Source organism: Hemisphaericaspora subhashii (assembly GCF_019202705.1).
Source record: "Hemisphaericaspora subhashii strain CBS 10753 chromosome Unknown scaffold39, whole genome shotgun sequence".
Classification (NCBI taxonomy): domain Eukaryota; kingdom Fungi; phylum Ascomycota; class Pichiomycetes; order Serinales; family Debaryomycetaceae; genus Hemisphaericaspora; species Hemisphaericaspora subhashii.
This window is the reverse complement of record NW_026057385.1, coordinates 41,177-65,344: the sequence shown is the minus strand read 5'-3', so window position 1 is coordinate 65,344 and position 24,168 is coordinate 41,177. Positions and strand designations below refer to the sequence as shown.

The 24,168-nt window shown below is 35.7% G+C and overlaps 10 protein-coding genes across 10 annotated transcripts; 5 read left to right on the top strand and 5 right to left on the bottom strand. All coding sequences in view use genetic code 12, as the record gives it.

Annotated features, from left to right (window-relative positions):
* Positions 1 to 1,045: 1,045 nt before the first annotated feature.
* On the top strand, positions 1,046 to 2,227 carry J8A68_005195 (uncharacterized protein; the record flags this gene model as incomplete). The annotated part of the gene is made up of 1 exon (XM_049409235.1): positions 1,046 to 2,227. The coding sequence occupies one exon, from the start codon at positions 1,046 to 1,048 to the stop codon at positions 2,225 to 2,227; it is 1,182 nt and encodes a 393-aa protein (XP_049261536.1).
* Positions 2,228 to 4,444: 2,217 nt separating this feature from the next.
* Positions 4,445 to 8,485, top strand: BNI4 (Bni4p; the record flags this gene model as incomplete). Its single annotated transcript, XM_049409234.1, has 1 exon — positions 4,445 to 8,485. The coding sequence occupies one exon, from the start codon at positions 4,445 to 4,447 to the stop codon at positions 8,483 to 8,485; it is 4,041 nt and encodes a 1,346-aa protein (XP_049261535.1).
* Positions 8,486 to 8,972: 487 nt separating this feature from the next.
* J8A68_005193 (exosome non-catalytic core subunit) lies at positions 8,973 to 9,842 on the top strand (the record flags this gene model as incomplete). Its single annotated transcript, XM_049409233.1, has 1 exon — positions 8,973 to 9,842. The coding sequence occupies one exon, from the start codon at positions 8,973 to 8,975 to the stop codon at positions 9,840 to 9,842; it is 870 nt and encodes a 289-aa protein (XP_049261534.1).
* A 124-nt stretch (positions 9,843 to 9,966) lies between these two features.
* On the bottom strand, positions 9,967 to 11,094 carry PDR16 (phosphatidylinositol transporter; the record flags this gene model as incomplete). Its single annotated transcript, XM_049409232.1, has 1 exon — positions 9,967 to 11,094. The coding sequence occupies one exon, from the start codon at positions 11,092 to 11,094 to the stop codon at positions 9,967 to 9,969; it is 1,128 nt and encodes a 375-aa protein (XP_049261533.1).
* Positions 11,095 to 12,777: 1,683 nt separating this feature from the next.
* J8A68_005191 (uncharacterized protein) lies at positions 12,778 to 14,985 on the bottom strand (the record flags this gene model as incomplete). Its single annotated transcript, XM_049409229.1, has 1 exon — positions 12,778 to 14,985. The coding sequence occupies one exon, from the start codon at positions 14,983 to 14,985 to the stop codon at positions 12,778 to 12,780; it is 2,208 nt and encodes a 735-aa protein (XP_049261532.1).
* A 1,071-nt stretch (positions 14,986 to 16,056) lies between these two features.
* J8A68_005190 (uncharacterized protein) lies at positions 16,057 to 18,315 on the bottom strand (the record flags this gene model as incomplete). The annotated part of the gene is made up of 4 exons (XM_049409228.1): positions 16,057 to 16,568; positions 16,683 to 16,847; positions 16,941 to 17,890; positions 17,960 to 18,315. The coding sequence occupies 4 exons, from the start codon at positions 18,313 to 18,315 to the stop codon at positions 16,057 to 16,059; spliced, it is 1,983 nt and encodes a 660-aa protein (XP_049261531.1).
* Positions 18,316 to 18,585: 270 nt separating this feature from the next.
* J8A68_005189 (uncharacterized protein) lies at positions 18,586 to 20,766 on the bottom strand (the record flags this gene model as incomplete). Its single annotated transcript, XM_049409227.1, has 1 exon — positions 18,586 to 20,766. The coding sequence occupies one exon, from the start codon at positions 20,764 to 20,766 to the stop codon at positions 18,586 to 18,588; it is 2,181 nt and encodes a 726-aa protein (XP_049261530.1).
* Positions 20,767 to 20,956: 190 nt separating this feature from the next.
* On the top strand, positions 20,957 to 21,937 carry ELA1 (elongin A; the record flags this gene model as incomplete). The annotated part of the gene is made up of 1 exon (XM_049409226.1): positions 20,957 to 21,937. The coding sequence occupies one exon, from the start codon at positions 20,957 to 20,959 to the stop codon at positions 21,935 to 21,937; it is 981 nt and encodes a 326-aa protein (XP_049261529.1).
* A 68-nt stretch (positions 21,938 to 22,005) lies between these two features.
* On the bottom strand, positions 22,006 to 22,941 carry RPP1 (RNA-binding RNA processing protein; the record flags this gene model as incomplete). The annotated part of the gene is made up of 1 exon (XM_049409225.1): positions 22,006 to 22,941. One exon carries the CDS (start codon positions 22,939 to 22,941, stop codon positions 22,006 to 22,008), a length of 936 nt encoding a protein of 311 aa, XP_049261528.1.
* Positions 22,942 to 23,284: 343 nt separating this feature from the next.
* J8A68_005186 (uncharacterized protein) lies at positions 23,285 to 24,157 on the top strand (the record flags this gene model as incomplete). The annotated part of the gene is made up of 1 exon (XM_049409224.1): positions 23,285 to 24,157. The coding sequence occupies one exon, from the start codon at positions 23,285 to 23,287 to the stop codon at positions 24,155 to 24,157; it is 873 nt and encodes a 290-aa protein (XP_049261527.1).
* Between the last annotated feature and the right edge of the window lie 11 nt (positions 24,158 to 24,168).

Below are 24,168 nucleotides of genomic sequence, written 5' to 3'. Positions count from 1 at the left end.
TGTTAGAAGAAAAATTTCCGAAAACTTTGAGAATTCCATCGGGAAATTTCTTCCACCCTAGTTGGTTTTGTGGAAAACTTCATCATTGAAGTTTGGCAAGGCTCTACATACCTCAATTACCTGCAGGTGATGTCCTTTATCCTTTGAAACAGATTATCCTAATAAATGTACCACTGATCATCAAGATAAGGGACTTTGGGTTACTACAAAAGGGGGTTAATGAATGAAAAAGAATGTGGTTCATACACACACACTAAACCCAACAAGAAAATTACACAAAGCCCTGATTCGTACTTCAATTTCGAATTCGTTTCTTTTTGCCCCTAAATCTAAAAACCTAAGACCTGAGTTCTAGAAAATTTTCGAATCTGAAAGGGTGATGATCCAAATCGACCTTCTCTCCCCGTGTCAGCCAAAACTCATACGAGAACTTCCCCGGAAATTTACGTAGGAATGGTAACAAAGTCTAACTTCAATAGCAACTTCCTGGTGACCGAAGGTTCTTCTTAGATCTTTTGGAATTCTTGGAGTGAAAGTTTTTCTTCAAGAATAATATTTTATTTTCTATAGTGCAATTTTAAATTACACGAAACCCAAAAATGCATAAAATTAATATTTTTTAATGCGAGTTACCCTAAAAAATAATTTTCAATTTACACTAATGTCTTGTTACTAATTTTTGTTAAACTAATTAGATTCTCTTATTGTTTAAAACCTAGGAATTCATCTTTTCTCATTGTTCCTGCGATCAACTAATTTAGGAAGCACAACGCCCTGTTTAATTACACCGAACCTACATGTCCATTCGTCATTTAAATATCGCCGTAAATACCCGTTTTACTGAAAACCCAAGAAAAAAAAAACATACGATCACACAACTATTTTTTTTAATTGCAACCTAAATAAAGTTTTCTCGAGAAAATAATAGCTCTGCTTCCGAATCGAAAAAGAAAAACTATAATCGAACGATTTCGCAACCAACCCGACCCTACCCTACACACATATCCTAGCATTAAACCTTAATATATAAATAGTCTTCAAAGAAATGATGGTTTCAAATTTCTCTGCTCACAGTGCTTATGTCAATACTATAAGTTCTCCACGATACAAGCCGTCCAATAAACATACACAAGAGACAAAAAGTCGTATCCTAAGTAGAAAACTTACCCAGGCAACAACCTCCTCTGAAAAATCAAAACAAGTAGTACCAGACGACCCACCTCCAGTAGATCAATTTAATCGAGAAAATATTCATAGTCATTATAAATTAGTCAAAATGGATACAAGAACATCAATAGATTCATATCATGCAATCAATGCACAACAATATAAAATTGTGTTACAATTTCCTAAAGAAGATATAGAATTAATCAGATATACCTGGTATCAAATGTTATTAGATGAAGAAACCTTACCCAATAGTAATAAGAAACCACCTGCAATTCCAGGTACATTCCCAGGAGAAGAATCCAGACAGCCACGTCTTGATGATGATAGGAGTTCTAATTCTGGGATTTCCAAAATGGTTAGATATAGTAGTTCAGCAATTGCTAGTTCATTATTTTGTCGTCAATTTTATGCTAATTTATTAGCTATGGCACCAGAATTAGAAAAATTATTCCCATCAATTAGACATCAAGCAGTTAATTTTGCTGGAGTTATGTCATTAGCAGTATCACAATTGGAAAATTTGAATGTGATTGAAAATTATTTGATTAATTTAGGAAAAAGACATTCAAGAATTTTGGATATTGATCCAGCAAATTATGAATTAATGGGAGAAGCATTAATTTTAACTTTCCATCAAAGATTTGGTATTAGATTTACTCAAGAATTAGAAACTTTATGGATTAAATTATATCTTTATTTATCAAATAGTTTGATTCAATTTGGTATTGATCCAATATTGAAAGTACACCCACAAGCTGAATCCAGAGCAATGTCAACCTCAACATCTACAAGAAATAGTATGATGATGGATGATGCCGATGATAGAAGATCGATCAGTACTCAACTGTCGTCAGTTATGAGTTTGAATAATAATCATAATTCAAAATCTACAGGTGGTCAAACCATAACTTCAATGTCAACCCTGCAATCAAATTCTACTTTGAAACCACCTCCACCAATTAATGCACCTGCTGCAGCTATTGCTGTCGATGACGCTCGTAATAAGAAGAAGTTTGGTAGGATTAGAAGAAAGGGAAAGGATTGTGTTATTATGTAGAGGCTGGTGCACGAAGGTGAAGGACCACACAAACTACTGAAGCTACGAGAGACTTTATTTCTGTATTATTATTAGTATATAAATTGACAATTGGTTTTAATAATTGTTATGACGATTTTTAGAAATGGACATTATTTAATAAACTATGACGACCCAAATTTTTGTATAGACCCTAATGCATATTATGTTTTTTGACAAAAAAGTCTGTAACATTCTGTAGTAGTAGTTGTAGCTCGTTGCAAACATTTCAGATAAAGTTCCCGCGTCCGTATCTAACTAAAATGACAAACGTCACGAGACTTTATACCGCATACATTCATGTTCCACCCTAGAATGGCCTTCGCTGTAGCCAAGGAGCGCATCTCAGGAATATAAGCTTTGTGGTTGACCCCACGGAGTTTGGATCAATCAAATGATCGTGCTGGTCGTCAATACAAACATAAAACAAGAAAGTTTTACGATGCATGGAATAGATACTATGTTTACAGGAAACAACAAAAAAGTCCGGGGATGATGCACGTCAATGCGGCATTGGTGTGCATTTATGTTGTTGGTTAATAATAGCTGCCAAGTAGTAGGTTGTATTTTTTTTGGTTACCCCGGATCTATTTACAGTCTATTTATGGGTAATACTATTCATATCTCTGTCTTTTGAAAGTGCTGGCAAAAAAAAAGATTCAAGATTGGAATCCAAAAGCTAAAATCACATCAAACTGCAGTTTGTGATATATTTCTTGCTTGAATGTTATGATTGTCGTCTTCTGTAAACGAGGGATTATAAACGTGTTTGGGACAACCGTGTGTAGTGGTGGTGAGTTAGAATTCTTGTAGAACTTGATTGCAACACGCAAACTTAAAAGTCGGACCACTTTATCGTATCCAACAACTTAATTTGTTCAGATCTACATTCTACAAACTTTCAAAATGATAAAATCTAATGTCAATTTTCAGATGATACATGTGAAGAATGTCAAAATTTTCAAATGTTATTCCATAATACATTGATTTGCAGTAATATATGAAAATAACCGACTTCAATTCAAATTTCATCTTTTCTTGTTTTCGTGAAAACTTGAAAAGAAATAGTTGAATTTGAAGATGCTGACATTTTAGGAAATGGAGACATTGCCAAATCTAGTCGTTGTGGTCTATTGATGTGATTGGTTTCTGAGCAAAATGTAGAACAAGGTAGTAGCTTTCCCAATCGAGAAATTTAATATGAGAAAAAACAATTCGTTTATTGTTACAATTTTTAAGGCTTATAAATGGACCCCTAAAACACAATGAATGAATCAAGTGGGAAATTAATGTAGTTCATATGGGAAACACGAAGCTGGTCACTGGTTTATGTCTGGGAAAATATAAAGCATTATTGATAAGTTAGTCTGTAAGATAGAATGAACATTTTGACAAGTGATTGATTGTGGGTAGGGGAACTAAAATTTGCCTAGTCGAGCCTTGCCATTATGGTTGCTAGGGAATCTCAAGTATTAGTAGTGTCTGTATACATTTCCATGACTTACATACATTGTCTCAATCATATCTATGGAATCTTATTAGATGGTTCTGGATGATCAAGAAGAAAGAAAATTTGATCAAAGAACATACATTTTTTTTGTTTGCAACTTGTGAAAGGGGGAGGGACACTTATTGTTGCAATATTATTTTATTAAATACGAGTTTGCAACTTCAATTGATAAAAAAAATTAAAAAAAAAAGAAAAGGCCAAAATGCATTGATCTCATATTGTTTGGTCTCGAACACTTCAACGTAAACATTATTATTTTAAAAGTCCCCACTTAAAGCCCATACTAAATCTCTTATGAGTGTATATATTGAATCAAATTGGATATAACAGGAGATATTTATAACTTATGACATGACTTGATAAGACATTTTTCTAAGAAATCTTTTTACTTACTCGAATTGCTTAATTTTTTTCTTAGTTGATTTTATTAATTATTAACTATTTAAAGTTAAAATTAAAATTAAAAAAAAAAACGCGTCAGTATTAATTTGAAGAGTTTTTTTTCTTTACTTCCTTTTCATTCACTTTTAGTTTAGTTAGTTGTTAGTTAGTTAGTTATCTGGTGGTACAATTCTTTCTTTCCTTCCTTTGAGACTTAGAATTTTAATTTACTTTATTTGGATTTATATTACAAAGAAAAGAGAGACAGACTCTTTCATAACCATTCTACTGCTATCATTATCACTATTATGTCAAATTCAGTATCAAAGGATTCAATAGATGAATTCTTTTCTGATAATAGTTTTTATTCAGCTCATTCAACTTATTCAAATCCAACTAATCATATCAAAAATGTTAGAAATTCAATACAAATTAAATCTTCAATATCTTCAAGATCTTTAAAAGATAGTTTAATAGACAACAACAAATATCCATCTACTAAAACTAATACAACTAATACTACTAATACCAAGAGTAATAACAATGGAAGTATTCGAACATCATTTATGAAGGCTTCTCCATCGATTAAAGCACTTGAAAGTTTATTAAATAAAAAGCAAGAACATTGGCAACCAAATATAATATCAGAAGAGGATGATGAAGAAATTAATAATAATGATAATAAACAACTACCACATTTAGAACCTTCATTCTCTTATAGTCCAGCGAATGCTGATTCTTTTCAAACATTTGCAACAGCTGAAGAAGATCAACAACAACAACAACAACATAATGATGACGATGATAAACAACTGACAACTACAAAATCTTATAGAATGTCAGAATCTTCAATAGCAGAATTAGGATATGATACAACTCCAGTATTAGAAAAACCACCAACAGTAGAGAATTTTACGCCGCATAGTAATAATTCACCACAATTAAAAATGATTGATACAACAACAAATATTAATCCACAAAGATCAGGTTTATTTATACAAACTAATGTACAAGATCTTGAAAATGCATTTGATCAAATGGTTAACAATAAACAGCAAGAACAACTGCAACTGCCGCTGAAAACAAGTCCACCAAGATTTATTAAATTACCAAATTATACGACAGACCACCAACAAAAGCAACCGCAGCAACCACAACCGAAAAAAATATTGTCGAATCAATCCACTCATAGTCCTAAACAATCTTCACCATTAAATCAACAACAAAAGCTACCACTCGCTCATAGTCCTATTTATACTAATTATTGTGGTTCTGATACTATCAGTATTCATAGTGGTCCTACTTCATTTAACGTAACATCACCATTATCAAAACCAACATTTTCTAAACATCAATCAACATTATCCACGGGGTCACAATCAGTATTTTCCACTTCTTCACCCAACATTAAAAAAATTGAATCCCTTCTGGATTCTCCACAACTGCCTAAATATATTACAAAACCAAAGAGTATGTTATCAAGTCCTCTGGATAGAAAGCCAAGTTCACCTGTTCCGGAACCTCCCGCTTCCAGTCCAAGAAATTCCACTCAAACTACAAGAACATTAAGAAAGGTAAATACTAATTCAACAAGTTCATTTTCTTCAAAGACATTCGGTTCACAATTTCATGGTACTCCTAGAAGTAGAACAATAAGTGATATTAGTAGTATACCAGGTCGTCAAGCTCCGCCTCCACCCCCAAAACCGGCAGTTCTTCCATCACAATTTAAGAGCCAAGTTCCTCCTTCATTACCTGCATCTGCACCACCTGTGGTTACACAAGAGAAGAAGAAATTTAGTATTAAATCATTATTTAAATCAAAATCAAGAGGGCATTCACTTAATAAACCTTCCAAGGATGAAGTGGATTATTCACTCCCTAAAAAACTTCGATCAAAATCATTTTCCACTTCAATGTTGAATGAATTAGAGTCAAAACCACAACCAAGTAGTAATAATAGACGCAGTACATTATTCACCGCATTTAGAAAGAATAAATCTCCAGACAATGTAACTAAACATGGATTTGAGGATGTTAAAAAGAAAGAACATATAGTTGGATCAGGTTTGAGTCCAACTCCACCCCTGAGTGCTAGTTTACCTTCAACTTCAGTATTGGAAAATTCAAGAGCGACAGGGACAGGAACAACAACTCATAGGACACCTACAAAGTATGCATCTATGGGAAATTTGATTAGAGAAGTTAATGATGATGATGATAATGATGCTGACAAGTTATTACCCCCTCCAACTTTGCTTCCCACATATAGACAACCAGTTTCTCCAGAAGAAAATCTTCGTAGTCCTCCAAGCATGTTACGTCCTGCTTCATATAATAGAAGAGGGTCAAAAGATAGCCAACCTGGACAACTAGATGAAGATGAAGATGACACCCTAAATGAAAAACAAGAAGAAATATATGATGAAGAAAACCTTATGTTTCACCCACCCAAGAAAATCACCACTCATGGAATAATCCAAACTCAAGAAATGGAAATCATTCCCCCATTATTAGATTCCGGTGAATTCGGTTCTCCATTCCAAGTCACCTATTCATCCCCAGCATCATCATCTACCAAAACAACCAGTCCTCGTCCAGTTGTAAGTGCAGAAGTTAGTCGTACCCAACTGATCCAACGCGCAATCTCGCCACAATTATTAGGAGAAGCATTATTTCCAAAATCCTTGAATGCTCATGAAGTAGAAAGTATCGTTTCTTTAGAACGATCAAGATCGATGAAATCAGTCAGGTCGATCTCGATTAAACGAAGTTCATTTGTGAATTATGATGGGACCGATGATAATATTATTCAATATAATGGACCGGGGGCAGAACCGAATCCTAATGGAATGACGAGATCGAATTCGATATTGAAGAATTCGACAAGTCGGAGATCAAATTTGAATCAGGAATTGAAGAATAATAGTAATAATAGTATTGATGGAAATATCTTGCCTGCAGAACTTATGAATGGTGGTGGTACTGGTGCTGGTACAGGTGGTGTTGCTGGTAGTTCTCTGGGTGATGATCGGATAGATGATTTGATGGAATTTAGTGCATTTATAGATGTTGACAATTTGAGTTTTTCAAATTCACCAAAGGGGGTAATAGCAAGAAGTAGTACTCCAACTTCACCAACTCCAATTCAATCTCCATTAGCTGCTGAATTTTTCCAATTTGAACTGGAACATGCTTCTTCTCCTGTTGTTGAAGAACCACCGAAGATTGAAATATCGGCGCCACCTACTAGTAAGGAATCTGAATCGACGATTTTGATGGGTGGCCCTACTACTGCTACTGCATTAGTGCCTGAAGCGAGACAAGAAACGGAATCTCCTATTGGAAAATCGAGAACTCCATCGCCGTTGATGGGTGATGATCAAGAAGAAGCGGTGCCGAAATCAAGTATGGAAGAAGAAGTTCATGATTATTCAGATAATGATGATAAGAAACAACAAGTGGAACATGTGGAAATTGAAAAACAAAATGAACATGAAGAGCAACATGATATTTCAGAACCTGATTGTTCACCAATAATTAACGGAAGCGTGCTTGAAAATTCTCCGATTTTGGATTCGGCATATAGAAGCAATGGTGGTATACATAGAAATCGACCAATATCTATGTCGTTCAAAGGAATGCATGCTCCATCATTTTCAGGAAAATTGAATACTCAACCTGGATTAAGAATCAGTGGATCACATCAATCATTCACCATCTCCATGAATGATGACTCTTCTGTCGGTGGAGGATTTGGATCCAGTAGTGAAGAAGATTATGATGACGATGAGGATTATTTATCAGATGATCAAGATATGAATTATGGAAATGAGAACAATTTCTCCGTGAGAAAGATTGGTGTTGCTCCTCCACCACCAATACTACCTCGATCAGCCTCGGCTCCAATCCCACCCCATATCGTGAGACAAACCAGACCAAACAGTCTAGTCATCCCACCGCCACCACCTCCTCCACAACAGCCTCCATTAGCACGACCACCTCCACATTTCAAATTCAGTCATAATAAGATCCCCTCCATCTCGGACCAATCATCAGTGACATCATCACCCAGATCATTATCATCAATGGTCAGGTGGAGAGTCTCGTCATCTACCGCATCACCCACCAAACAACAACCAATTGAGAAATCAAGTGGGGTTAGGTTTAGTTCAAGGATTATATTGTATGATACTTATAATGGAGATGAATATGATCGACATCCAGATACGGCCACTTGTAATCAATTAACGCCGGCTTTGGCTCAGCAGATTAAAGAGGAATTGAATAGTTTTAAGAGTGAGATGGAGATACATATTGAAAGTAGGCATTATACCCATTTCTTCTGATGGTTTATTTATATATATTTTATATAAGATTTAGTATTGTTATCTAAATAGAATAGAAGTGTAGATTTTGTTGTTTTTATATAAGAATTGTAGGATTGTTTAGGATTGTGTTTGTTGACGGGCATGGGTTTCATGAGCACTTTTGAAGATTTTATCTAGGACGGGATAATCTTTTTCATGGATTGTTGCGACGATCTTTTCAGGGGTTTCCATGATTACGACTACGTATTGGCCATTTCTGTGGTCGAGACAGGTTGTGGATGCCCAGGGGGCTATATCGTATTCTTGGAGGGTTATAATTGGGGGATTTCCATTAATGAATTGTGGATAGTCTGACATATTGATGGGATGATGGGGGGACGATGGAGGGTTGGTAAGTTTGAAAAATTAATTTTTTTGCGCATCTTAAAAACTGAGATTTTGAAAATTTACAACCCAGCAGCAATATTAGTATAAAAGCAGTATCAATACAACGGAAAGGTAGAAGATGTCGCAAAAGGTCATACCGGGACAATATATATCACTTGTCTACAAGCTAGATGAATCCACTAATAAACCAATTAAATATATCCCAGGAAAAGGTACGACCATATCCAATATCGAAACACAAGGGAAATCTATTCCAGTCATAGTTGCCACAATCATCGGGACTGTCCACATCAGTGATCTCAAGAAACTCCCCCATCCAGAACCCCAAGATGGCGAAGCCACACCCGAGAAACCCCCAATCAAAGAAGAAGAAGAAATCCAAACAAAATGCATCTCAGTAATCAGTCCCAATGCCACCATCACCGAAGACCTCTCCAACCCCCAATCAATCTCTATCAATCTCCCCAAGGAAAACGACATCGTATTGGTGAAAGTCCTCCGTATATCCTCCAAACAAGTCTATTGCGAAATCATCGCCGTTGAATCCAAGGGCCCCATTCTCGCCGACTCAGGAATTGGATCCACGGGAACCCTTGCGCATCAGTCAATCCCACCCGGAGGGAATTCACAACATTTATTCAACCTTTCCACGATCGCTTCTGCCAATAGTGGTCCCAATGCCCAAATCGGCGACTTGGGGGAGAATTTTAGGGGGGTTATTAGGAGTCAGGATATAAGAGCGACAGAAAGGGATAAAGTTAAGGTAGTTGAATGTTTTAAGCCGGGGGATATTGTCCGTGCGATGATTATTTCTCTTGGTGATGGGAATAATTATTATTTGAGTACTGCAAGGAATGATTTAGGGGTTGTTTTTGCGAAGAGTTGTGGAGGGGCTGGGGGGTTGATGTATCCTGTTGATTGGATGCATATGATTGATGTGAAGACGGGGTTGGTTGAGATGAGAAAGAATGCTAATCCGTTTGTATAGGCTGCCCGCTAGAGCCGCGTGTATTATAGGTGTATAATAGAGAGTAGAGAATTTGCTGCAATGAGATGGGTAGTGTAGTATATGCATGTGTGTATAAGGTATACATTTATAAATAGTTATTATTCTAATCTACAGGATATTTCAACTCATCATGTTCACCTCTTAAATCAACTTCAGAAAGACCAATCTTTTTACCAAACAATTCAAATCTTTCATAATATTTATGTTTCTTTTCATCAGCAATTTGGACCATTTTATTCCAATATTTATCATGATCATATTCAAAATTAACATCCCCCTTAAAATCCATATCTAATTGTTCTCTAGGGACATAATCTACAAATGGTTGATCAAATACCAATTTTTCTCTTGTTAAAGGATCAATAAATGGATGGATTAATTTTAAAAAAGTCCAACCTAACCAAGGAATATTAGTTAATAAAGCTTTACCTAATCTTTCTGGATAATGAGTTTGTAAAATATGTAAAACTTGTCTACCAATACCAATTGGTGGTATTTTACCACCTTGAGTTCCAATTGGATGTGCTTTAAAATCAATCAATAAAGCTAATGAATCTTGACCAGATGGCATATAATCGATCACCCTTTCTAACATATAAACTAAATGTTGTACTTGTCTTTGCGATGTCTTTGTATTTTGTCTACCTGGTTTTAAATAAAGACAAGGTCTTGAATCATTATCATAACCTAATATAACTTCTTTACCAGTTTCATTTTCAGGAGAACATAAATTAGAATTGACAATATTATCAATTTCAAATGCCTTATCAATACCAAATTCTCTTCTCCAAGCTAAAGTTAATTCAATTCTTTCGATAGCTTCTTGTTCATGCCATTTAGTAGCGCGTAAATATCTTAAAAAACATTCTCTTGTAAGCCATGATTTTTCCGCTTCTGTTAACGGTTTAAAATCTTGTAAATTATGTTTATGTTTTTGAGATTCTTCTGTAATTGCAATTGCTAAAGATTGTTGTTGAAAATGAGTTAATACTGTTTTATATTTTATTTGTTGTTCCTCAGTTAATTCTTGTTCCTTAGGAATATGAGAATGAGTTGAAGATGGTTGTGAAAATGGTATATATATTTTCTCAGCAGTAGTAGTAAGTAATACCTTTTCTTCTACTAATGTTGTTGCTAAAGATTCTTGGGTTGAATCTATAGATGATGAAGGTGATTGTACTGTCGCTTCATTTGAAGTAGAAGAATGTTTAAATTTAAGTTTAGAAAGCATAATCCAGTTGTTCTTGTCTATGGGCGTCTATGTATATGTATTTTGCAGTGTATTAGCAGGTAATAAAATGTATATGGTAGCGGCTGATCTTTATATTTAATATAAAATGTAAAATTTTTATAAATAACAAACTTGTAAATAAAGATGAAAAGATCTAAGAAAGTAATAAGATGAAAGTAATTAAAGGGATTATTTAGATTCTTATATAATTAAATTAGTAAGGGATTATTCGGGATGTATTACAAATTAAAATAATGGTGGATGACTTCCTAATTAAGAACGTATGTATGGCAAAAAACAAATTAAAATTTTTTTTTTATTTCCGATCGGATATTATTTAACAATTTAAGCACCGTTCGGGTATAATTAATTTTTAATTTTTTTAATACCGGAAATTCTCTCAGTAAATAAGTAAATAATTTTCAGCCGTTCCGAGATCCAATAACTAAATTGAACAATTAAAAAAAGAAATTAATCAACGAATGGTGGCTTTTTATTTGATACATATTCAGAATATGAAAAGAGTTTATCTAAAGGATATTTTGCTATCTCTCTTCATGTATATTTACATTCTAAAATTATAGCTTAACTCTAAATTTCATCTAAACATCCCTAATATCTCCTGTCCCCTCCTTCTCCTTCTTTCACGCGAGATAAAATACATGTAGAAGAAGAAAAAAAAAAGGTTGAGACTCAAGAGTCAAATTAAATATTTTCTTTCTATTAACCTTGGCATCAAATGTTGTATAGTATGGGGTAGTGAATAAAAGAACTTCTTCGATATATTTCCACCAATCTATCTTTACTATATATATCATCTTCTATTAAGAACTGTATGACTCTATTGAAATTAGTAATTTTTAAATCCGTTTTAAACACGCGCGTCTATAAATCGTAACCAGCAATATTATTTTTATTAATTGCTTAGAAATAAAATAATATGAAATAATTTTTTACCTTAAGAAAAGTTTTATACGACTATTGTTCTACAGCTAAACCAAGAAAAGGATACTTAACAAATGTGTACACACCACACAACAAAGACTAATCAAAAGAATAAAATCTCAACTCCACCCCACAAAGCCGCCCCAGGATTCAAATCTTCCTAAAGAAAAAGAAGTAAGTTTAACCTAAAAAAAAATATTTTAGATATATCCCTATCTGAGATGGTGTTACACGCGTCTGATATATCTCCGACTACTAAGATTTTGATTTGATCTTCCTACTTCCCCATGTGTATGGATATTCAAAAGACAGCAAAATGCAACTCTCGCGTCTGTGTATCTACATTTCAATAATAACGATCTATTGTTGTCTATTGTCTGAGTTTTTGTAATTCACAGTCGGATTCGGAAACCATTTTTTCTTACCCGGATTTCATTGTTGCAAAATATGTCATTGTTTTCTACGCTGTTGACTTAGTTATTCAATTGATTGAATAATTTTTTGTCTGGTCTTGTAACATTGTCAGTAACCTACTGGCGTATGTACTAGTTTAATCCGCCTGCTTGGAGGTTTATTATATTTGAAATGGTTATAATGATAAGGTAATAGTATTAGGCATAGAGCTATCCTATTTATGGAACAAGTCAGATCAACTAGAGACTTTTTGATTCCAAATCTTCACTACAGACGAAAACAAAACTACATTAAATCATACATCGGTTCAATTATCAGTAAGTATCAAGGCATGAAGTCCGGTGAATTCTGCCAAATGCCAGGTGTGTATTTCACGAACGATAAAAAGTTAACGCCTCCTTCCTTAACACGATTCCGAACCTCTTCGTCCAACCTTAACTCGACTATTTCAGGACTTGCCGATTTGACCGTGTCTATAATTACTTGAACATCGGTCATGTCTGAATTTCCAGATAACCATAACTCCTGTAATTGAGTACAACCCAGAAGTAGTAACCGTGGTGCAACACCAAGTTGTAACTTATTGTTCGATAGATTCAAGATAACCAACGATGACGGGAAATTTAATACCCTTGATTGGTCTGATTCAAAATATTCATTGATTTTAGTGTCTGCCATTCTAAGCTCGCGTAAGTTTGTTAGATCCGAGAAGATTGTCGGAGTCAAACACTTACAAATCGGGCTTCCGTCAAGTCGTAGTGATTTTAGTGATGATGGAAGCTTATCTAATCGAGAAATGTTATTTCCCAATAACTCCAATTTCTCTAGATTCGAATAGCTTTGTAAGCCCACTCCTTCCAAGAAATTTGATGCTAAGTACAATTCCCTCAACAGGGATGGAAAAATATTTCTTTCGATCTTACCATGCCTTGATTTAAGGTATTCTTCCATTTCAGACAAGCAATTCTCCATGGAGGTGTCGAACGAAAGCAGTTCCACGCAATCAGGTAGCTCAAAGTTGGAAGTTCCAATGCATTTAAATGGTGCTTCCTTGAATGCCACCTGTTTTAGATTTGATGCTTCAATGACAACTTCTTCAAGAGGGGAATATTCGAATAATACTTGCAAAGTTTCTAAACTAGAAGGAAAACTGCAAATAAAGTTTTCGCCAACCCATTCACCATCAAGCTTTAAGTTTACTAAATGCTTCAAATCAAGGAAATTCACAGATTCAATTGGAAAGGTTGTTGTGAGGTACAAGCGTTGCAACGATTTGGGTAATTCAATTCCTTCCAAACAATCTACCTGAAGTGTCAACTCGGTGAGAGTTTCTGGAAATGTAACTGAAGACCAGCCATTCCCTGACATGCGGGTATTGCTGATTGATAAAACCCTTAGCGAAGGTGGGAGTTTTAAGTTATCAGGAAGCAATTGCCCCTCTAGAAGATCGATTGTAAGTATCCTCAAAGTATCTGGGATTTTCAAAAGTTCTCCAACTGTTACTGAAACCTCATTGGGCTCATCTATTCCCAAAGGTACGTAGGAATAGAAAATGCGAAAATCTCTTAAATTGGGGTATATTTCTAAATTAGCAGGTGCTTCTGTGACTGGTCCATAATAAGCACAAAACAAGATCACCCGCTCAATTCCAAGAGGAAACCTCATCTTATCCAATTTGTTTGAGTCGTAGCCAATCTCTGCTACAAATTCTGTCAAGTTGTCCAAGTACGAGACATCCAATCTTTCGATGTGTCCTACCCGTATATTTAAGCATTGTAGTTTTGAAGGGAAACGGAGGGTCCCGACCCCAAGTGACTCGAGGTTATCGATTCTTAACTTTTTCAAGTTAGGAAACAAATGTGGTAGTTCATGCAATCCTTTTTCCCGCCCCAATTCAAGCTCTTGAAGATCTTTACCCCAACTTTTATCCGCGATCTGTGGAAGATAATCGGCGCAAAGCCCAGAGATGTTGGATAACAAGTTCACTTCGGTGAATACTTTTGGAATATCTGAAATCAGGTAAATATTATAAGGCAATTCAAGCAAGGATGATGCTCTATTTGAATCATCTCTCAATGAAACATCTACTCTTGGCAATTTTCTTAATATCTCAGGATACCTGTGATGCATCCAGAAAAGTCTGTTAAGCAGATGGAAATGAATGATATGGGGTTTGAATCTGGGGTACTTTTTGCTCAATTGAACAAACTGATTCACTGATAATTCCGTGTAAGAATCCTTAGCACTAACGAAATTCTCGTCATTAAAAAAGCTCTGGGACACTATTCCTTGTAGGCCCCTTTGACTGTCAACAAATTTAAATTGTAGTTGCCCACCCAATTTTGAAAATAAAGACCCAACATGGATATATCGATATAATTTCATTGCGATAAACTCTCCAATGAGTGGAGTGAAAAGGTTTGCTTCTAAATAGTGGTCAGGGATATAAGAAACAATGAGTTCCCCTATTTCGTCTGGGAGATAGATGATTTGTTTACCCGTCTTTTGTTTCTTCTGTGGTGGTTGGCTCATACTGTCAATAGACTTTTGATCTGTATAATAGTGTAATGGACAGAAAGATGGAAGTATTCAGATGTTAGAAGAAGAAGTTGAAGCATGCTTTCAGGTAGATTTGCTGAATATATATTGTGCTTATATTTTAAGGAGTAACTATTCATTTGTGAACCTTTGTGGGGAAGAGAGTTTGAAAACTCAAACCTTATTTCCAAAGGTGTGTGCTCCTTCCTGGAACATTTTGGTAAAGAATATTTTTCTTCGCGAAGTAATGGCGCTGATTAACTTTGCATCCTAGTGCTTCGTCTACAGCAAACCCCTTTCAATCTATAATATATTTACAAATTTGAAAAAGTAGGCGCCAATCTTGATTAGTATGGTAAAAAAAATATCCAAATTAATAAAAAAACGACAAAAAATTAACCCGTTCTATCTTGACGTATTTGCGAACCAGGTCGTCCAAACTTAGCTCAACAATCTCAAGGCTCGAAGATTTGACTGTGTCTATAATTACTTGCATATCAGCCATGTCTGGATTGCCAAGTAACCACAATTCCTGTAATTGACTACATCCCAGAAGTATTAACCGAGGCGCGACACCGGGTTGTAGCTTATTGTTCGATAGATTCAAGATAACCAACGATGACGGGAAATTTAATACCATTGATTGGTCTGATTCAAAATATTCATTGATTTTAGTGTCTGTCATTCTAAGATCGTGTAAGCTTGTTAGATCCGAGAAGATTGTCGGAGTCAAAAACTTACAAATCGGGTTGCCTTCGAGACGTAGTGATTTTAGTGATGACGGAAGCATATCTAATCGAGAAATCTTGCTTTTTCTCTAAATCCAATTTTGCTAGATTCCTATCGTTTTGCAATCCCCTTCCTTCCAAAATGCCTGATGTTATAAAACATTCTTTTAAGTGTGATTCGTTCAACCGGTTTGCGAGGATATCTCTCTCAGGAGTACTTCTAATGAATTTCTGTCCGACGAATAGTTCATAGCATTTCACGGGAACAAACGAAAGCAAGTCTCCGCAATCAGGTAGCTGGAAGCTGGAGGTTCCTATGCATTTATTGGTTCAATTGTCAGCAAGTAGAAAGAAACCATTCGTTCTCGTAACTCCAGTATGGGCAACGTGGGCATTCCAAAAACCATAAAAAGTTAGTGCCTTCTTCCTTTACATATTTTCGAACCTCTTCGTCCAACCTTAACTCGACTATTTCAGGACTAGACGATTTGATGGTGTCTATAATTACCTGAACATCTCTCATATTAGGATTTGCAGATAACCATAACTCTTGCAATTGAGTACAACCCAGAAGGATTAACCGTGGTGCAACACCGGGTCGTAACATATTGTTGAATAAATTCAAGATAACCAACGATGAAGGGAAATTTAATACCATTGATTGGTCTGATTCAAAATATTCGTTGATTTTAGTGCTTGCCATCCTAAGCTCGCGTAACTGTGTTAAATCCGAGAAGAATGTCGGAGTCGAAAAGTTGCAAATCGGGTTTCCGTTGAGACATAGCCATGTTAGTGATGATGGAAGCTTATCTAATTGATCAATACTGTTTCCCAGTAAATCCAATTTCTCTAGATTCGAATAGCGTTGCAAGCCCATTCCGTTCAATATATCTGATGTTATGAAGCATCTTTTTAAGTACAATTCCCTCAACAGCGATGGAAAAATATTTCTTTCGATCTTACCATGCCTAGATCCAAAGTATTGCGCCATTTCAGACACTTTAGGCTCCAAGCAGCCGAGGAACGAGAGCAGTTCCACGCAATCAGGTAGCTGAAAGTTGGAAGTTCTAATGCATCCAAACGGTAGATCCGTGAATTCTACCTGTTTTAAATTTGATGCTTCAATGACTAGTTTTTTGAGAAGCAGACAATCGAATAATACTTCCAAAGTTTCTAAGCTAGAAGGAAATTTGCAAATAAACTTTTTTCCAACCCAGTCACCACTAAGTTTTAAGTTAACTAAATGCTTCAAATATAGGAAATTCACTGATTCGATTGGAAAAGTTGTTCTGAGGTACAAGCTTTGCAATGATATGGGTAATTCAATTCCTTCCAAATAATTTATCTCAAGTGTTAGCTCCGTGAGAGTTTCTGGAAATATAGCTGAAGACCAGTCCATACCTGGCTCGCGACTAAAAATCACAGGGATACTACTGGTTGATAAAACCCTTAGCGAAGGTGGTAGTATTAAGTTATCAGGAAGCAAAACCCCGTTAAAAAGATTGATTGTAAGTGTCTTCAAAGTATCTGGAATTTTCAAAAGTTCTTCTAATGTTACTGAAACTACCCAAGGCTCATCTCTTCGCGAAGGCTCATAGGTATAGTCAAGACGAATATCTTTTAAATTGGGGTATATTTCTAAATTGGCAGGCTCTTCTTTTGCCGGTCCAAAGTAATTACGAAACACGGTCACTCGCTCAATTCCAAGAGGAAGTTTGATAATATCCAATATGTTCAAGTCGTCGTCAATATCTACTATAAATTCTGTCAAGTTATCTAAGTAAGTGACATCCAATTCTTCGGCGTAACCTTCTATACTTAAACATTGTAGTTTTGAGGGCAATCGCGGGGTTCTGATCCCCACTAAGTCGAGCTTACCCAATCTTAACTTTTTCAAGTTAGGAAACAAATGTGGTAGTTCATCCAATCCATTTTCCCCCCTCAATTCAAGCTCTTGAAGATCTTTACCCCAACTCTTATCAGCAATCTGTGGAAGTTGACCAGTGCAAAGCCCAGAGATACTGGATAACAATTTCACTACGGCGGATTCTTTTGGAATATCAGAAATCAGGTGAATATTATAAGGCAATTCAAGCAAGGATGACGCTCTATTTGGATCATCTCTCAATGAAACATTTATTCTTGGCAATTTTCTTAATATCTCAGGATACCTGTGATGCATCCAAAAAAGCCTGTTAAGCAGATGGAAACGAACGATGTGCGGTTTGAATCTGGGATACGTTTTGCTCGCTTGAACAAATTGATTTACTGACAATTTCTTGTAACAAGTCCTAGAACTTCCCTTATCAAATACGCCTTGTGATACTTTTACTCGATTGACAATAAATTGAAATTGCAGTTGCTCGGTAAAATTTGAAGATGGAGAGTCAATTTCGATATATCGATATAATTTCATTGCGATAAACTCTCCAATGACTGGAAGGAAAATGGTTGTCTCTAAATAATGGTCAGGGACATACAGAACAATGAGTTCCCCTATGTCATCAGGGAGATAGATGAGTTGCTTACTCGTTTTTTGTTTCTTCTGTGGTGGTTGCTGATTCATTGGTCTTATGTAGTACGATGTGCTCATCATGGATTTAAAATCAAGAAGACTGAAGTAGTTATGTCAAAAACAGCAACAGAGAAAATCAAATTGTTTAATAATATGTGGAGAAAAATGAATGTCAACATACGAAGTCGATTTTAGACTCGGAACAAACCGGTTGGTACATCAATTACAGTAGATAATATTGTGAAGAAATCATACCTTAATATTCTACTTTAGAGGATTTGAATACCAAATTCCCATATTTGATAGTTCTTTGATAGAGTCTTTTAAATCAATTATTTAAGTAGAATAAGTCTAAAACGATAAAAAATTATCCCCTTCTACCTTGACATATTTGCGAACCTCTTCGTCTAACCTTAACTCGACTATTTCAGGGCTCGCCGATTTGACCGTGTCTATAATTACCTGAACATCGGTCATGGCACGATTTCCAGATAACCATAACTCCTGTAATTGAGCACAACCCAGAAGTAGTAACCGTGGTGCAACACCGGGTTGCAACTTATTGTTCGATAGATTCAAGATGACCAACGATGACGGGAAATTTAATACCGTTGATTGGTCGGATTCAAAATATTCATTGATTTTAGTGTCTGCCATTCTAAGCTCGCGTAATTTTGTTAGATCCGAGAAGATTGTTGGAGTCAAAAACTTAGAAATCGGGTTGCCGTCGAGACGTAGTGATTTTAGTGATGATGGAAGCTTCTCTAATCGAGAAATGCTATTATACAGTAAATCCAATTTCTCTAGATTCGAATTGCTTTGTAAGCCTATTCCTTCCAATATATCTGATGTTATAAAGCATCCTTTTAAGTACAATTCCCTCAACCGGGATGGAAAAACGTTTCTTTTGATCTCGCCATGCCTAGATCTAAGGTTTTCTTCCATTTCAGAAACTTCATGTTTCTTGATGGTGAGGAACGAAAGCAGTTCCACGCAATCAGGCAACTGAAAGTTGGAAGTTCCAATGCATTTAAACGGTAGATCCTTGAATTCTATCTGTTTTAAATTTGATGCTTCAATGACTACTTTTTCGAGAGGGATGTCCTCGAATAATACTTCCAAAGATTCTAAACTGGAAGGAAATTTGCAAATAAGCTTGGCGCCAACACAGTTACCATCAAGTTTTAGGTTGGTTAAATTCTTCAAATCAAGGAATTTCACAGATTCGATTGGAAGGGTTGTTGTGAGGTACAAACGTTGCAACGATTTGGGTAATGTAATACCTTCCAAATATGCTATCTGAAGTATTAGCTCAACGAGAGTTTCTGGAAATATAACTGAAGACCAGGCATTACCTCGTCTGTCAACAAAATCCAAAGGGATATTGCTGAGTGATAAAACTGTTAGCGAATGTGGTAGGATTAAGTTGGCAGGAAGCAACAGCCCTGGTTCAAGATCGACTGAAAGTATCTTCAAAGTATCTGGAATTTTCAAAAGTTCTCCTATTGTTACGGAAACCTCCCAAGGTGAATGTATATAAGAATAGTAAATGCGAAAATCTCTTAAATTGGGGTATATTTCTAAATTAGCAGGTGCTTCTGTGACCGGTCCATAATAATCACAAAACAAGATCACCCGCTCAATTCCAAGAGGAAACTTGATCTTATCCAATATGTTTGAGCCGTAGCCAATCTCTGCTACAAATTCTGTCAAGCCGTCCAAGTACGAGACATCCAATCTTTCGATGTGTTCTACCCGTATATTTAAGCATTGTAGTTTTGAAGGGAAACGGAGGGTCCCGATCCCAAGTGAGTCGAGGCTATCGATTCTTAACTTTTTCAAGTTAGGAAATAAATGCGGTAGTTCACCCAATCCTTTTTCCCACCTCAATTCAAGCTCTTGAAGATCTTTACCCCAACTTTTATCCGCAATCTGTGGAAGATAATCGGCGCAAAGCCCAGAGATGTTGGATAACAAGTTCACTTCGGTGAATACTTTTGGAATATCTGAAATCAGGTAAATATTATAAGGCAATGCAACCAAGGATGATGCTCGATTTGAATCATCTCTCAATGAAACATCTACTCTTGGCAATTTTCTTAATATCTCAGGATACCTGTGATGCATCCAGAAAAGTCTGTTAAGCAGATGGAAATGAATGATATGGGGTTTGAATCTGGGGTACTTTTTGCTCAATTGAACAAACTGATTCACTGATAATTCCGTGTAAGAATCCTTAGCACTAACGAAATTCTCGTCATTAAAAAAGCTCTGGGACACTATTCCTTGTAGGCCCCTTTGACTGTCAACAAATTTAAATTGTAGTTGCCCACCCAATTTTGAAAATAAAGACCCAACATGGATATATCGATATAATTTCATTGCGATAAACTCTCCAATGAGTGGAGTGAAAAGGTTTGCTTCTAAATAGTGGTCAGGGATATAAGAAACAATGAGTTCCCCTATTTCATCTGGGAGATAGATGATTTGTTTACCCGTTTTTTGTTTCTTCGGTGGTGGTTGTTGATTCATTGGTGTTATCTATGTGTTCATTAGTGCTATATAATACTCTATTTAAAACCAAGAAGACTGAAGTAACTCTGTTGTGAAAAACAACAACTGAGAAATTAAGCTTTTTAATTACGCACAATTTTTCTGAGTTTGCGATCTTGTTCTCACTTGGGATAAACAACTCATCTCGACAAACCACCAACCTTCAGCAATGAAAGAGGATATACATCTCGACGATGATATACTTCTATCCCCTAAACGAAAATTCCCAACATTGGTATATCTAGCAACATGTGCTATTCAAAAACATGTCAATAAAGTCGAAGATATCGGAGACACACCGTATCATCTAGTCCAACCAATCCTATCACAAATGTCTGCTAAACAATTAAATCAAATCGAAACAGTCTCACCACAAATCGTGCCGCACTCTGATAGATTATGGCTATTGTTAATTGAGCATGATTTCCCTGATCGGAGTAGAAAATTAAATCCATTGAAGGATGGAGGGTTGGTTAAGATGCCATATAAAGAATTATATTATAAATATTTGAAGGATCGAGAAATGTTTAGACAAGATTCAACAAATCGATTACGATACATAAATGAGAGATTAAGATTAAAAAAGTCAGAGAATAAAGTCGTGGCTGTGAATGAAGTATTAAAAGATCCAACTATACGAAGAAGATCCCATGGGATGGGATTTGGTATAAATAGACTGCTGCTGCTGCTGAATGGAAGTAAAGGGGGTTCTATTTTGAATAAAGTGAGGAAAGATATGCAGAATAGGTCGATTATATTCTCAAAACCAGTTATGAAGGCATATGATCCATTTGCTGCATTTAAGGAACAGAAACCGAAGCAGCAGCTACCAATTCGTCAACCTGTTGCCTCTGTAAGAAGGACAACCTTCTTCGACTCTGCCCATGAGAGGGGACCGAATGTGTTGGCACGAAAAGAGAAGGACCCGCCTACAGTACGCAAGCCCTCGTCTCCGCCACGTATTTCTTCTCCACCTCCAGAGGTTGACATAAAAAAGAGAAAGAATGTGCCATCCATTTTCTTGCAAAGTAAACGACCGGTGCTAAAACAGCATATTCCGAGGAAGAAAGCAGACAATACTCAAAAGAATGAATCTCACGAAGATCAAACCACAACGATAAAACCTACAAAGTCATCCATATTCAGTTGACTTGGATAAACCGATCTGTAGTATACAGTGTATTTATTAACGACTTAATGACATAACGACAACCCCATTTACTTTTCATTAGTATCTATTTTTCTCTTCTTCAATAGTCTTCCACTGGAGCTATCACTCAACTTCTTCTTATAACCACTTCCATCTTGTTTTTTGTTTGGATTCTCGTGTACATTATCCAACAAACTACTTTCTTCATTACCAACACTTATAGTCTGTTTATAAGACTTTACCCTCAATCTACCATTAACCAACACTCTCTCTGGATTCACACTTATACAACTCTTTGCTCTACTTCTATCCAAACCCAATGTTTTCAACAACACCAAAATATCATTCGAATTCCGGATTTGTAAAGGTTGGGTCGCACCACTAGAGACCACAATCCCTCTAGATCTAGTCGCCCTTACCAATTGTAATACATTACTGAAAAAATTCTTCTTGATAAGATTTACATTTGTCTCATTACCAACATTTGCATATCCAATTGAACCTGACACTAATGAACTATAACAAATTTCAAATTTTATACCCTTTTCAATCCCACTGCCAATGATTTTATGTTTTAAAAAGAATGGTAATCGACTAGCTAAATTCAAACTAATTAAATCAATATCCAAATTCGTGATTGTTAATTGTAGGGCTTTTTCATTCAATGGTTGAATAGCGATCAAATCGAAATGATTTTGTAATTTGGTTAAACCGGTTAATTTTGAAGAATCATTGATTATTAAAGTTAATCGAGTGAATAATTTGAGGTTTTTGAATTGTGGACTGAGTTCTGCTGTAAGGTAGGTTATATCTATTGGGTTTATATCTTGAGGCTGGTTGAGAGGGATTTTCACTGTTTCGAGAATTGAAAAATTTATGACTTGATGAGTTATACCGAGTGAATAACTGGTGATAATTGTATTTTTTAGGTTGGTTAGTTGTTGTGGTGTGGGTTTCTGGTTGTAGTTATCTACAGGCCATGGTATGTTCAAGTCGTACAGCATGATATTTGGGGAGTTGGGGGCAAAACTTGCTTATTAATCAACTCTTGTAGGTCATCGCATTGCCGAACTGTGTAATATTTTTTTGGACTGTACAGTACGGGACCCAGTGGAGATGGATGCTACTGGAAGGAATTTAGGTCGACAGTAAGGGGGAAAAAAAGATTAAACTTGCAACTATCGCCACCGCCACTGACACTCCAGATTTACACCCAACCAACTACCATAAATATAAATACCCATTGGAAATACACTTTCTTGTTTCATTTCAATCCATACTGATTCCTTTTCCAGTTCCAAACACTACTTCATAGATATAAATAAATAATTAGCCAACCTACAAACCATGTCGTCAGTAACTAATCTCTTTATTGATAAATCAAAAGCACCAACAAAAGATCAAGGTATAATAGACATAGGGAAAAACTGTTCCTATTGTAACCAACTAGATTTCCTTCCCTTTGTATGTGAATTCTGTAAAGAAACTTTCTGTTCTCAACATAGAAAAATAGATCAACATGACTGCATAAACAAACATAAATTCGATCAACCACCCTCAAGTTCAAGATCTGCCAGTCCATATCCTCCAGTTTCATCCAAAACCTTATTTCCTGATCGTGAGGCGGATAAGAAGAAGATTGATGAGAAGTTGGCCAAAAGTCAGATAAGGCCCACTAATATTGTGGAAAAGCTGTTTAGAGTAGGTGATGTAGCTGGTAATAATGCATTTAAGAAGTTTCAAAAGTTTTTATCATTGCATAAATCAAAAGATAAATCAGGTAGAACGATATCTAAGTTATTCGGTAAAAGCAGTTCTAGTAGCTCTAGCAATACAGCTACGGCGATTGCAAAGAGTAAATATGCTGATTTGGCATTACTTAAGAAACTGGCAAGGGGTGATAGTAAGATTGGAGTTGCTGATAAGTTATATATTTGGTGTCTATATATTAAGAATCCCGAAGATAAGTCTATAAATATTGAAAAGGATCGTAAACCATTGTACATATCCAAGAATTGGGTAGTTGGAAGATCTTTAGATTCAATTGCTGATAATTTACATATTCAAAATATAAATAATTCAACATCTGAAGCTAACGAGAAATTGAATATTTTTAAATTGGATGATAAAGATGAACCTAAACTTATACCAACTTCAATTAAATCTTCCGCTGCATTTGCTAATGGAGATACATTATATTTAGTTAGAGGTACCATTTAGAAACACTTTTT